This window comes from Canis aureus, chromosome 16 (assembly GCF_053574225.1).
Source record: "Canis aureus isolate CA01 chromosome 16, VMU_Caureus_v.1.0, whole genome shotgun sequence".
NCBI lineage: Eukaryota > Metazoa > Chordata > Mammalia > Carnivora > Canidae > Canis > Canis aureus.
In genome coordinates, this window is record NC_135626.1 from 26,385,058 (window position 1) to 26,398,125 (window position 13,068).

Below are 13,068 nucleotides of genomic sequence, written 5' to 3' on the forward strand. Positions count from 1 at the left end.
CCTTTGGCCCAGGGCACGATCCTGGAGACCCGGGATCGAATCCCACATCGGGCTCCCGGTGCATGGAGCCTGCTTCTCCCTCTGCCTGTGTCTCTGCCTCTCTCTCTCTCTCTCTGTGACTATCATAAATAAATAAAAATTAAAAAAAAAAAAAAAAGATAATACCACTGTCCATACCTAGACCATTTTTTTAGTAAGCTCCCAATTAATGCTATACAAGCATTTTAATAAATAAACAAAAGCAGACCTTCGGAAAACAGCACAATCTATGTAGTAAGGTACCTGACAAGTGTAGAAAAGGCCAGCAGCATACAAAAGGAGAGTGAAACAAAGCGAACCCCAGCTGGGGTAGCAGGAGGACGACTTGTCATCAACTGCAGCAACTGCTCAGCTTCTTCCTCAGTTGGTCTAAAAAAACGGATATATTATTAGGCTTTATTTTTCTTAAGTTGAGAGAAGAAGGAAGAAAAAAGGACATCTCAAGAGTTTAATTTTTCTGAAATAAATTCTGAGCTTTCTGATGATACCTTTCTATTTATAAAATCTTTAAAATCTTAAGTCATTAAAAGCAAAATTGCGGAGCTTACAACCAGTGCTTTTTCTCAAACACAAACACAAGCAATCCTCACTTGGCACAGTAGTGTGGGACCATAAAAATAACCATGCAAGCCAAAACTCTGCATCAGGATCATAATAATCATCAATGGGGAAAGTTAACTGTTTGTGACCTTAAAAATCTGTCAGAACATTAAAAACTTTGTCAGTCATAATGCATAAGTGAAAAAAATAGCAAATATTTATATAACTGAAAATATTACAAACATTGGGAATTAAACTATTTTCTTTGTAAAAAAATTTTGCAAGAAATAGTTTGAAAAGCCCTTGCCTTCTTCTCCTTTATATCTTATAAAGTGGAGTGAATCTCTTTCTTAAGCCTTGATGAACCATCATATCTAAGTTTGGATCTGAGATTCCTTTAATGTGGAGATTTTTGTCAGCATCATGTACTCTGGGACTTCGTTTTTTTTCCACAATGACTTTCTTCATTCATGTTGACAAGGGCACCTTCACTACGTTCATCAGCTACATATCTAGGGTTTCTCAAATGGCAGCAGTGTCAACATTTTCATGATCAGCTGTTCCATTTATGATTGGTTCAAATGCCACTTCCAGTATTACCACATTTTTTTCTTTGCTACACATTCATTTCTCGTGGCCAATTCCTTCTTTCAATTATGTTTGTCAAATGACATATGGGTTTATCACTGAGACAAGGCTACCACATAACTACACACTTTCCTGTTTGTTCACCAACTAATAGATGGGCAGTAAAGAGTCACCAACAACTTTAAAGAAATGATAGGATTAGTCACTGATCATGATGTGCATGTTATTTACATAGTGACTACTGGTTGGAAGAGCTCTGGCAAAGTTTGTACCTTATACAGTCATTTGACTAATGTATCATGGTAACTGATACATTAGTTGTTGAGAGAGTGGTCTTATTTAACTTAGCCAACACTAAAGTCGTGGTTAGTAAAATTCATACTTATCAGAGACATGCAAAGTGAGGACTGTATGTATAACAGTTGAGGACATCATTCAAAAGGATGTAGTGCAGTGACTGAACAAGAAACCTTATGCTTAATAATTACAACATAGCAATTTTAAATAATCTGTGATCTCAGTTGCAAAAGGAAACAGGAGAGATTTACTTGAACTAGCTGTGAGGGCTAGGTAAAGTATCACTCACACATCATTCACTAGAGTCATCTCAAGCTGCGGTAAAGTCACAGGTTTTCTTTAACTGCTCTGGCTCCTCCCATATACACATAATTATATTTACAATCTGGCAAAAATAGATGGATACATCCAACCCAGGAATGTTTTTGCCTTAGGACTTCATTCTTGATATAGGCCAGCCCACTACCTAAACCTAGTAGAAAACCCAAATCCTCAGAATAAGAGGCCTTTGGCTCACTTTCTTGGGATTAGAAACAAGAAAGTAAAATGATAAAAAAGGTAAAATATCAAATTATTGAATACTTGAGTCCAGCGATCCCCATCAAAGCACAGTACAGACGTAAGAGTGCACTGGCTTTCACAACATGCTCTTCTTTCAGCCCCGAATACACAGACACATTGGGCTCCATCTCCACATCAGCTTCTTCCACAATGCGAGTACTTCTTACTGTGGGAAGAATGCCCATCAACTCCAGAAGAAGCTGCCTTCTCATTTGCCAAAGGACAGAACTACTGGTCTCTCTTTTTCTCTGTAAAAAATATGGACCACAGAAGGAATGGAAGAAAGCATAGAGTACTTATTAAGTCAAAAGAATGTTCAAATCAAACTCCTCTGTTAAACATTTGAAATTGATCCCATTTGAAAAGGCTGTCATCACTGCAACTCCAATGAGCAAAATCAAAATTCACTGACCCCTCTGAGGAATACTCTACTCACCTTAAAAACTGGATTGGCTGTACAGAAAGTACTAAATTAATGATAATTCAAGTTGTAAAATATCATTTAAATGGTACTTTCAAGTACATAATAACTAATGGAGTTATCTGTGACATAGCACAAATTACTCAGATATTGGAGATAGAATATCTTGGGTTTAAACAATAGCTTTGCCATTGATTATGTACACTTACCTCTCTGAACCCCAATTTCTTTAATGACAAGGAAGCAATTATTTTATTAATAATATATAATTCTGAAAGCTATTATAATTAGGAGTTTATAAGTCTATCACCCTCATAGTGCTTCAGGAAGGGATAGCGTCTTAGTCATCTATTACTTGGCAGAGCCTACCCCTGTGCCTGACATATAGCAAGCATTTAATATCTGTTAAATAGATGAATGAACAAAGATAATACATATGAAAGCAGTTCTAAGAACACCTGGGTGACTCAGCAGTTGAGTGTCTGCCTTTGGCCCAAGGCAGATCAAGTCCTGCATTGGGCTCCCTGCAGGGAGCCTGCTTCTCCCTCTGCCTGTGTCTCTGCCTCTCTCTCTCTGTGTCTCATATAAATAAAATCATAAAAAAAAAGAAAGAAAGAAAGCAGTTCTAAACTGTAAAGAATTAGGCAAATGTTAGTTATTTTTAGGATGTTTCTAAGTAAAATATGATAAACCTGCTTTAATAGCATTAGGCTCAAAGAAGAGAAATGTACTGCCCACAGAGGATAATTACAAACAAGATGAGCATACCAAAGTGCCTCACACAGTGCCAAACATATAGAAGGTATATAATAAATGTTAACACCCTTAGAAAGCAAAGTTTAAAATTAGTTCTCAAATGGGCCAGAAATAAGCAGAATTTGGATACAGAATATATGAGGAGCCAGCAGCATACAAAATCGCCTGAAGGACTAGGCAGTACCCATGCTACTCTAATTCACTTCAACAAGATAAAAATCAGTCTGCATAGGGTCCTTCATTGGAGCTCTAGTCACAGAGTTATCAGGAAATATTTTTTGAAAAAGTAAAGTATTTTGCAACTTAAACACTGTTCCAAAATATAATATTCATCAATGGATGAATGAACAAATATAATGTGGTATATACATAGAATAGACTATTATTCAACATTGAAAAAGAAATCCTGATATATGCTACAAGGTGCATGGATTTTGAAAACATTATGCTAAGTAAAACACGCCAAACTCAAAAAGAGAAATACTATGTGATTCCACTTACATGAGGTACCTACAACATTCAAATTCATAGAGACAGAAAGCAGAAAGAAGCTACCGGGGGCTGGAAGGAAGGAGGAATGGGAGTTATTGTTTAATGGGTATAGAGTTTCTGTTTGAAATGATGAAAAAAGTTCTGAAAGTGAATAGTGATGGTTGCAAAATATTATGAATGCCACTGAACTAGACACTAAAAAAAGGATTAAAACAGTAAATTTCATGTCATCTATATTTTACCACTATATATATACTAAAATTATAGACTATAATAACATATTTTGATGACCTACTACAGCAGTTCTCAGGAGTCTAACCCAAAACCCTAGAGATTCCCAAAACTCTTTCAAAGGGTCCAAAGGTCAAAAACACTTCATTGAACATTACTGACCATTTCTACTCTTTTCTCACAAGTGTACAATGTCATTTTCCAAAGGTTCTATTAAGCCAGACATTAAAGAGATTTGTAAAACTGTAGAACAGTACCACTCTTCTCACTAAATTTTTGGAAAACTTGGTTATTTTTCATTAAAAATGTGTTCACATTTAATATGGTTATTATTATTTTTAACTAAATTAAGTAAATATTTCAAAGTTTTCAGTTTTCATTTCTAATATGGTAAATAGCAACAGATAAAAGTACATAAACGAAAGTTATTGGGTACTCTCCATAATTTAAAATGTCAGGAGTTCCTGAGACTACAAGTGTGAGAACCACTGGTCTAATGACATCATTCTAAAAGTGTTTCTTCGTCTTTTACTAGTTGCCAAAATATCCTGATTCTTAACCTATAAGATTTTTAATCCCTTACCTGCTGTCCATTTCGGATAAAAGTTCCAAACCAAGTCCGGACTTTCGCGTTTGTTCCAAGAAGCAAACCACTAACAAAACAAACCAAGTCACTCACTCCATCTTCACTAGCTTCATTTTTAGTATGATCCAATGTCAAAGCCACTCCAAGGCCTGGCAAGTGACATTCTTCCACCTAACACAGCAAAGAAAACAAACTGAACTCAGTATCATAAGGAAAAGGGTTATTGCCACTTCAGAGTTTAGATGTTTTAAAGTTTCTAAAGTTTAGAAAAAGACATATCCCAAAACATAAAAACCCAGAGAAGAAGGTACTAATACATCGAATATAATTATAATTCCAAATCTCTACAAAATTCTAAAATCATCCTGGGAAAGTTCTTGATAATACAAAGGCTTTTGTCTCATAAAAATAATAAGATGTCCTACCACCATCCCTCGAACTTTGAGGGCCTGAGAAGGATTCATTTTACATAAGAAGCGTAGGGCATCTGTCCTGCGCCTTCCTCCAAGACTTTCTTCATCTTGTCGTTCTCCATTTTTTATCAGGCCCCTGCAAACTGAACATTTAACAGCCACTATTACTTTAAGCTTTCAAGTAAGATGTTAGCAACAATTTCCTCAGCCTTTGAATTAATGTGGAATAGACATTACAGAAGAAAGCAATTAGAGAATTTGAAAACACAGTAACAGAACGCTGGTCAAAATTTTAAAAAAGAGTGAAAAGAGACTTAAAAGATGAACAGTGACCTGTAGAGCAATAATATCACATAGTCAAATATAATTAAGGTACTCAGAAAGAAAAAGAAAATGGAAGACAAAAATATATGTGAAGAAATTTTTTCAACTTTGATGAAAACTATAAACACAGAAACTCAAGCAGGATAAACACAAACAAAATCATATCAAGACCCTGGAAAAGAGAAAATCTTAAAAGTAGCCAGAAAGAAAAAATAAAGTAGCCAGAGAGGAAAAAAATTAAAAAACATTATATACAGAGGAACAGAAACCAAAATTACCACAGACAACAGAATGACATCTTCAAAGAGCTAAAAGAAAATGGTAACCTAAAACTTTATACCCAGTGAAAAATATCTTTCAAGAATGAAGAGAAAATCAGGGTTTTGTTTTGTTTTTTCAAATTAAAAAAAAGCTGGAAAGGGGCACCTTACTCAGTCTGTAAAGCATGTGACCCCTGATTTCCAGGTTAAGTTCAAGCCCCACATTGTGGGTAGAGATTACTTAAAAATAATTTTTTTTAAAGATTTTATGTATTTATTCATGAGAGACAGAGAGAGAAAGAGAAACAGAGACACAGGCAGAGGGAGAAGCAGGCTCCATGCAGGGAGCCGGATGTGGGACTCAATCCCGGGTCTCTAGGATCATACCCTGGGCCGAAGGCAGACACTAAACCACTGAGCCACCCAAGGATCCCCTAAAAATAAAATCTTTTAAAAAATAAAGATAAATAAGATAAATTTAAAAAGCTGGAAAAGTGTGTTGCCAGTAAACCTAAACTGTAAGACATGTTAAAGAAAGTTCTTCAAGGGATGCTTGGGTGGCTCAGAAGGTTAAGCGTCTCCCTTCGGCTCAGGTCATGATCCTGAATCCTGGGACCAAGCCCCACAACAGGTACCCTCTTCTGTGAGGAGTCTGTTTCTCCCTCTGCTCCTCACTCCACTCATGCTCTCTCTCTCGTGCACGCTCTCTCTCTCAAATAAATAAATTTTTAAAATTATAACAAAAAACGTTTAAATATGTTTTTTTTTTTTTAATTTTTAAAAAAGGGAATGCCTGGGTGGTTCAGTGGTCTGCCTTTGGCTTGGGTTATGATCCTAGGGTCCTGAGATCGAGTCCTGCACTGGGCTCCCCTTGGGGAGCCTGCTTCTCCCTCTGCCAGTGTATCTGCCTCTCTGTGTCTCTCATGAATAAGTAAAATCTTAAAAAAATTTTTTAAAAGATTGAGCTCATCCTTCCATAGGATGAGGGGCCATCATTCACTAAAAAGGAAGGAAGGAAGGAAGGAAGGAAGGAAGGAAGGAAGGAAGGAAGGAAGGGAGGGAGGGAGGGAGGGAGGGAGGGAGGGAGGGAGGGAGGAAAAAGAAAAAGAAAGAGAGAGAGAGGAAGGAAGGAAGGAAGGAAGGAAGGAAGGAAGGAAGGAAGGAAGGAAGGAAGGAAGGAAGGAAGGAAGAAAGTTCTTGAAGCTAAAGGGGAAATGTGGAGCTACAAAAAGGAATGAAGTGGGGCACCTGGGAGGCTCAGTCTGTGAAGTGTCAGACCTGATTTCAGCTCAGGTCATGATCGAGTCTGAGATCAAGCCCAGATCGGGCTCCTCATTGAGCATGGAGCCACTTTAGGATTCTCCCTCTCCCATGGGATCCCTGGGTGGCGCAGCGGTTTGGCGCCTGCCTTTGGCCCAGGGCGCGATCCTGGAGACCCGGGATCGAGTCCCACGTCGGGCTCCTGGTGCATGGGCCTGCTTCTCCCTCTGCCTGTGTCTCTGCCTCTCTCTCTCTCTCTCTGTGTGACTGTCATAAATAAATAAAAAATATTAAAAAAAAAAAAAAAAAAAAAAAAAAGGATTCTCCCTCTCCCACCCCCATGCTCTTGCTCTAAAATAAAATTAATGGTAAAAGCAAAAGTAGTAACAACGTATTGTGAGTCTTATAACACATGTTGAAGTAAAATCTGTGACAAGAGTAGCACAAATGACAGGAGGGGGAAATATAAGTATATTATATTATATGTGAAGAGATATAAAATCATTAAAAGTAGGGCAGCCCCGGTGGCGCAGCGGTTTGGCGCCGCCTGCAGCCTGGGGTGTGATCCTGGAGACCTAGGATCGAGTCCCACGTCGGGCTCCCTGCATGGAGCCTGCTTCTCCCTCTCCTTCTGCCTGTGTCTCTGCCTCTCTCTCTGTGTCTATGAATAAATAAATAAAATCTTTAAAAAAAAATCATTAAAAGTAGACTGTCATAATCTAAAGATGCATACTTTATTTTTTTTATTTATTTTTACTTTTTTATTTAAGATTTTATTTATTTATTCATGGCAAACACAGAGAAAGAGGCAGAGACACAGGCAGAGGGAGAAGCAGGCTCCCTGCAAGGAGTCTGATGCTGAACTTGATCCCAGGACCCCAGGATCACAATCTGAGCTGAAAGCAGATACTCAACGACTGAGCCACCCAGGCACCCCCGAGCTCATTTATTTTTTCTTAAGTAGGGTCCACACCCAGCGTGGAACCTAACAAAAGGCTTGAACCCACAACCCTGAGATCAAGACCTGAGCTGACATCAAGAGCTGGAAGCTTGGGGCAATGGGTGGCTAAGTCAAGTGACTGGCTCTTGATTTCAGGTCAGGTCATGATCTCTGCGTTGTGGAATCAAGCCCTGCCTGGGCTCAAAGCTCAGCTCCAAGTCTGCTTGTCCCTCTTCCTCTGCTCCTCCCCCAAATCACACTCACTTACGTTCTCTTGTGCACTCTCACTCTCTCAAATAATCTTTTTTTTTTAAAGGCTTACACTTAAAAAATAAAAAATAAATAAAAAAATAAAAAGTCTTACACTTAACTGACTGAACCACCCAGGTGCCCCAAAGATGCATACTTTAAACCCAACAACAATAATGAAGAAAAAAAAATGCAAAGAACAAAATTAAGCAGGGATCCCTGGGTGGCGCAGCGGTTTAGCGCCTGCCTTTGGCCCAGGGCGCGATCCTGGAGACCCGGGATCGAATCCCACATTGGGCTCCCGGTGAATGGAGCCTGCTTCTCCCTCTGCCTGTGTCTCTGCCTCTCTCTCTCTCTCTCTCTCTCTCTCTCTCTTTTTCTCTCTGTGACTATCATACATAAATAAATAAAAATTAAAAAAAAAAAGAAAAAAGAAAAAAATTAAGCAAAGACATATAGCTAATATGACAGTAGTGGAGATAAAATGGAATCCTAAAAATTTCAATCCAAATGAAGAAAGGAAAAGGAAAAGAGGAAAAAGGAAACAAATAGAACACAAATAGTAAGATGATACACTTAAATCTAACAACGACAATAATCACATTAAATGGCCTATGCAAATGGTCTAAACACTCCAATTAAAAAGCAGATACTGGGGCAGCCCGGGTGGCTCAGCGGTTTAGGGCCTCCCTTCGGCCCAGGATGTGACCCAGGGACCCAGGATCAAGTCCCACATTGGCCTCCCTGCATGGGGCCTGCTTCTGCCTGTGTCTCTGCCTCTCTCTCTCTTTCAAGAATAAATAAATAAATAAAATATTAAAAAAAAAAAGCAGAGACTGTTGAGACGCTTGGGTGGCTCAGCAGTTGGACATCTGCCTTCAGCTCAGGGCATGATCTCAGAGTTGTGGGACCGAGTCCCACATCGGGCTCCCTGCGGGGAGCCTGCTTCTCCCTCTGCCTATGTCTCTGCCTTCTCTCTGTGTCTCTCATGAATAAATAAATAAAATCTTAAAAAAAAAAAAAAGCAGAGACTGTAAATTAAAAAAAAAAAAGATTCAACTACACTTGTCTACAAGAAACCTACTGAAAGATACAGATTTTTCAAAAACATGGATACACACCATGCAAAGACTAATTGTAAGCTGCTATGGCTCTGCTAATAAAGTAGACTTCAAAAGAAAGTATATTACCCAGGTATAAAGGAAGACATATCATAATGAAAAAGAAAAAAGCTCAACTCATCATAAGATATAACAATCCTAAATGTACATGGACCCAATCAGAGCTTCAAAATTAATGAAGTAAAAACTGACGAAATGAAAGGAGAAATAGACAAAGCCACAATTCTGTTTGGAGACATCACCACTCTTCTCTCAGGAACCGATAGAACATGGAGACAGAAAATGAGCAATGGCACAGTTGTCAGAAAGACTTTTACATGTTATGATATTCAGTAAGCCTCTTAGAAAAGTATGGGAAGAAAATTTTAAAAAAAGAAATGTATGGGAAATATTATTAATACCTCATTTTATAGAATAGTATCTTGATGAAGATTACCCGAAAAGCAAGTGACAAAATTAAAAATCATGACTACCAGATCCAGTGCTTTTTCCTCTTCAGCTCCCAATTCACAACTTTGTTCAATAAATGTTTTTATTTTTTATATCACACAGACCCAAACAATAATCTTCAATCAGTAGTAGTTTGAAATAGAGGTGAAAATTTCAGTTGATTTTTCTCAATTTCGACTTTTCTGCCAACTGACGGCAATAAGTCTAAAACACAAATGGTTTGATTGCTGCTATTTCTGATTATATATATCTTGTCCTGAACTCTATTTCACAGATGTATGTCTTCTTCTCCTTGCTCCATGAGCACAGGATTATAGCTTGTAGTTGTTGTTTTTTTTACTGTCCTATTATAGCACTGATGATGAATGGCAAAAAAAATTACTTTTTTGCACACTCACCGTACAGAAATTTGTAATCTCAAAACAATTTTGAAATCTCCTCAACTCAATATATCTACAATGAATACTCACTAATAAACTTTCCAAAGATAAAATCTCAAATGAGGGATCCCTGGGTGGCGCAGCGGTTTAGCGCCTGCCTTTGGCCCAGGGTGTGATCCTGGAGACCCAGGATCGAATCCCACGTCGGGCTCCCGGTGTATGGAGCCTGCTTCTCCCTCTGCCTATGTCTCTGCCTCTCTCTCTCTCTCTGTTTGTGTGACTATCATAAATAAATAAAAATTAAAAAAAAAAATCTCGGGATCCCTGGGTGGCGCAGCAGTTTGGCACCTGCCTTTGGCCCAGGGCGCGATCCTGGAGACCCGGAATCGAATCCCACGTCGGGCTCCCGGTGCATGGAGACTGGTTCTCCCTCTGCCTGTGTCTCTGCCTCTCTCTCTCTCTCTGTGACTATCATAAATAAATAAAAATTAAAAAAAAAAAATCTCAAATGAAAGTACATTAGCTCAAAAAAGCAGGTCCTGCATCTGCCCAAGCAAATCACTTCAATATCCTGTTTTAAAATTATATTTACCTTCATTAAAACTATCAGGAACATTGGCCACCAAGAGACATAAGAACCAAGCACCATTTCTAACATGTAGCAAAGCTTCAGCTACATCCACTATAGGAAGCAGGGAAGGGAGCTCTATAAGAAAACAAAATCAATGTTACTACTAAAGAGTGATATTTCATTATATTATATACAAGCATTTTTTGACATTTCACAGATGTCATTTGAAAGCAATTAAGGGGGACAGCCTGGCTGGCTGAGCAGTGTAGCGCCACCTTTTTGGCCCAGGGTGTGATCCTGGAGACCCTGGATCGAGTCCCACGTCAGGCTCCCTGCATGGAGCCTGCTTCTCCCACTGCCTGCGTCTCTGCCTCTCTGTATCTCTCTGTGTGTCTCATGAATAAATAAATAAAATCCTTAAAAAAAAAAAAAAAAACCAATTAAGGTACTTTCTTTTCATAGTCTAGAGCTGAACTGTCCAGTTGGAATAGCCACCAGCCACATGTAGCTATTTAAATTTAAATTAATCTCGATAGAGCATGCAACTCTTGATATCAGGGTTGTAAATTCGGGCCCCACACTGGGTGCAAAGATAACTTAAAAATAAAATCTTTTAAAAAAATAAATAAATGAGGGCTCCTGGGTGGCTCAGTTGGTTAAGGATCTGCCTTCAGCTCAGGTCATAATCTCAGGGTCAGCAAAGGGCCAGTTCTCCCTTTCTCTCTGCTGCTCCCTCTGCTGGTGCACTCTCTGTCCCCACCCCACCCCCACCCCCCCACCGACCCCCCCCCCCCCGTCAATTAAATAAATAAAATCTTTTGAATAAGTGAATAAATTAAAATTAATTCAAATTAAATAAAATTTAAAATAGTTCAGTCTTGTTAATCACATTTCAAGTAATCTACAACCATGTATGGCTAGTGGCTACTGCACGGGAAAGTACAACATGCAGGGCACCTGGGTGGCTCAGTCAGTTAAGTGTCTGCCTTCAGCTCAGGTCATGATCTCAGGGTCCTGGGATCAAGCCCATGGTAGGCTCCCTGCTTAGTAGGGGAGTCTGCTTTTCCCTCTCCCTCTGCCTTGACCCCCTGCTCATGTTCTTTCTATCTCTCTCACGTTCTCTCTCTCGCTCTCAAATAAATAAATAAAATCTTTAAAAAAAAAGTACAACATGCAATACTGCCACTGATACACTGGACAATGCTGGTCAAAGTGATTTTCATGAAAATCTTTGCATTTTTATGCATCCTCTACCATTCTGATCCAATCACTCAAAGTTAATAATCTGAAATATTTTAATCCCCCCACAGGTATTATCTTATCTTTAAATAAAATTGGGATTATATTCCACTTATCATTTTACCCTTTGCTTTTTCCATTTACAGGTTATGACCATTTTCAAAAAAAATCATTAAATTCCTTCAAATTCACTTGGTGATGGCTGTATAACATGCCATACTATGGAAATAATACAATACTTAATCACTGTCCTGCTACTAGCACGTTAAGTGCATTTTTATAAGATACATAAAATATTTATATAAAATAACACAATATTCCAAGTTAAAAAGTTACACAGAATCATTGAACAAGAAAGTATGTATTCTAATGTATCTTAGCAGTCATTATAATACCTGCTTGTAAAATACAAAGTACATCTGCAGCTTCCTCCAAATAGACTGGACTCTCAAATAGCTCAGATGACTTAAAAAAAAATTCTCCACTGGACTCAGACACCTTAAAAAAGAAAACAAAAAAACAAAAAAGAAATGATGAACTCTATTAATTTTGGATAATATACTAAATCCCTTACTATTTTTATAATTACTCATTGAGCTTACAGACCATGTTTCTAAATATGCCACTAATATACTGCAGCACAATATGCATTATTTGATATATTTGAGCCAATTTAATCACAGTCACTTACTGTTCAGACATAGCAATATGAGTGTCAATAATGTATTTCTATAATAATATTTGGAGACATCTGGAATTAAAGATAAGACAAGCCAAACAAATGAAGTAGGAATGTCACCTACAAAAGTTATAGCTAAAAAAAAAAAAAAAAAAAAAGCAAGAAATGGTAAACTTGAAGGAGTATAATAACTATAAATTATGTTCAAATGCAAATGAACTGTAGGGAAAACAAAATATAAAAATGTAGATCGATATTAGTACCTACTAACTTTTTAAAAAATCTCATACAGTAGTTTATCACACTTCCCATTTGCTAGAGTTCTGAACTGAAAAATTGGAAACCTAAGGAGAACAGTCACTTATTTCACTAGCGTAATCAAGCTAGGAATTAAGAAAAAGATAGAAGAAAAATATTGACTGAAATTAAATCTATCAGTATAGTACAAAAGAGTAGAAAGAAATAATTGTAATAGAAAAACATTTTTTATAAGATTTGTAATATATATACTGGAATTTTAAAAATTAATTTTTAAAAATAAAGATTTCTAATATATCCTAAAGACTATCCAAAACTGACTGACTGCGTCCCCCAACCATCACTAGTATTTTCTTTGGAAACAGAATTTAGAATTGTTCGGTCCGCAGTTTATAAAACTAAACTTTATTTAT

The 13,068-nt window shown here is 37.7% G+C and overlaps 1 protein-coding gene across 5 annotated transcripts in view; it reads right to left on the reverse strand.

The window, feature by feature from the left end:
- INTS2 (integrator complex subunit 2) overlaps nucleotides 1–13,068 on the reverse strand; it is a 52,490-nt gene that overhangs the window by 35,724 nt on the left and 3,698 nt on the right. For all 5 annotated transcript variants that reach the window (XM_077852398.1, XM_077852401.1, XM_077852397.1 and 2 more), the window contains exons 4-9: nucleotides 12,114–12,216; nucleotides 10,501–10,614; nucleotides 4,937–5,067; nucleotides 4,509–4,682; nucleotides 2,047–2,273; nucleotides 283–408 (exon numbers count right to left, since the gene is read on the reverse strand). In XM_077852398.1, coding sequence (XP_077708524.1) covers nucleotides 283–408; nucleotides 2,047–2,273; nucleotides 4,509–4,682; nucleotides 4,937–5,067; nucleotides 10,501–10,614; nucleotides 12,114–12,216 — 875 coding nt within the window. The remainder of the gene's footprint in view (nucleotides 1–282; nucleotides 409–2,046; nucleotides 2,274–4,508; nucleotides 4,683–4,936; nucleotides 5,068–10,500; nucleotides 10,615–12,113; nucleotides 12,217–13,068) is intronic.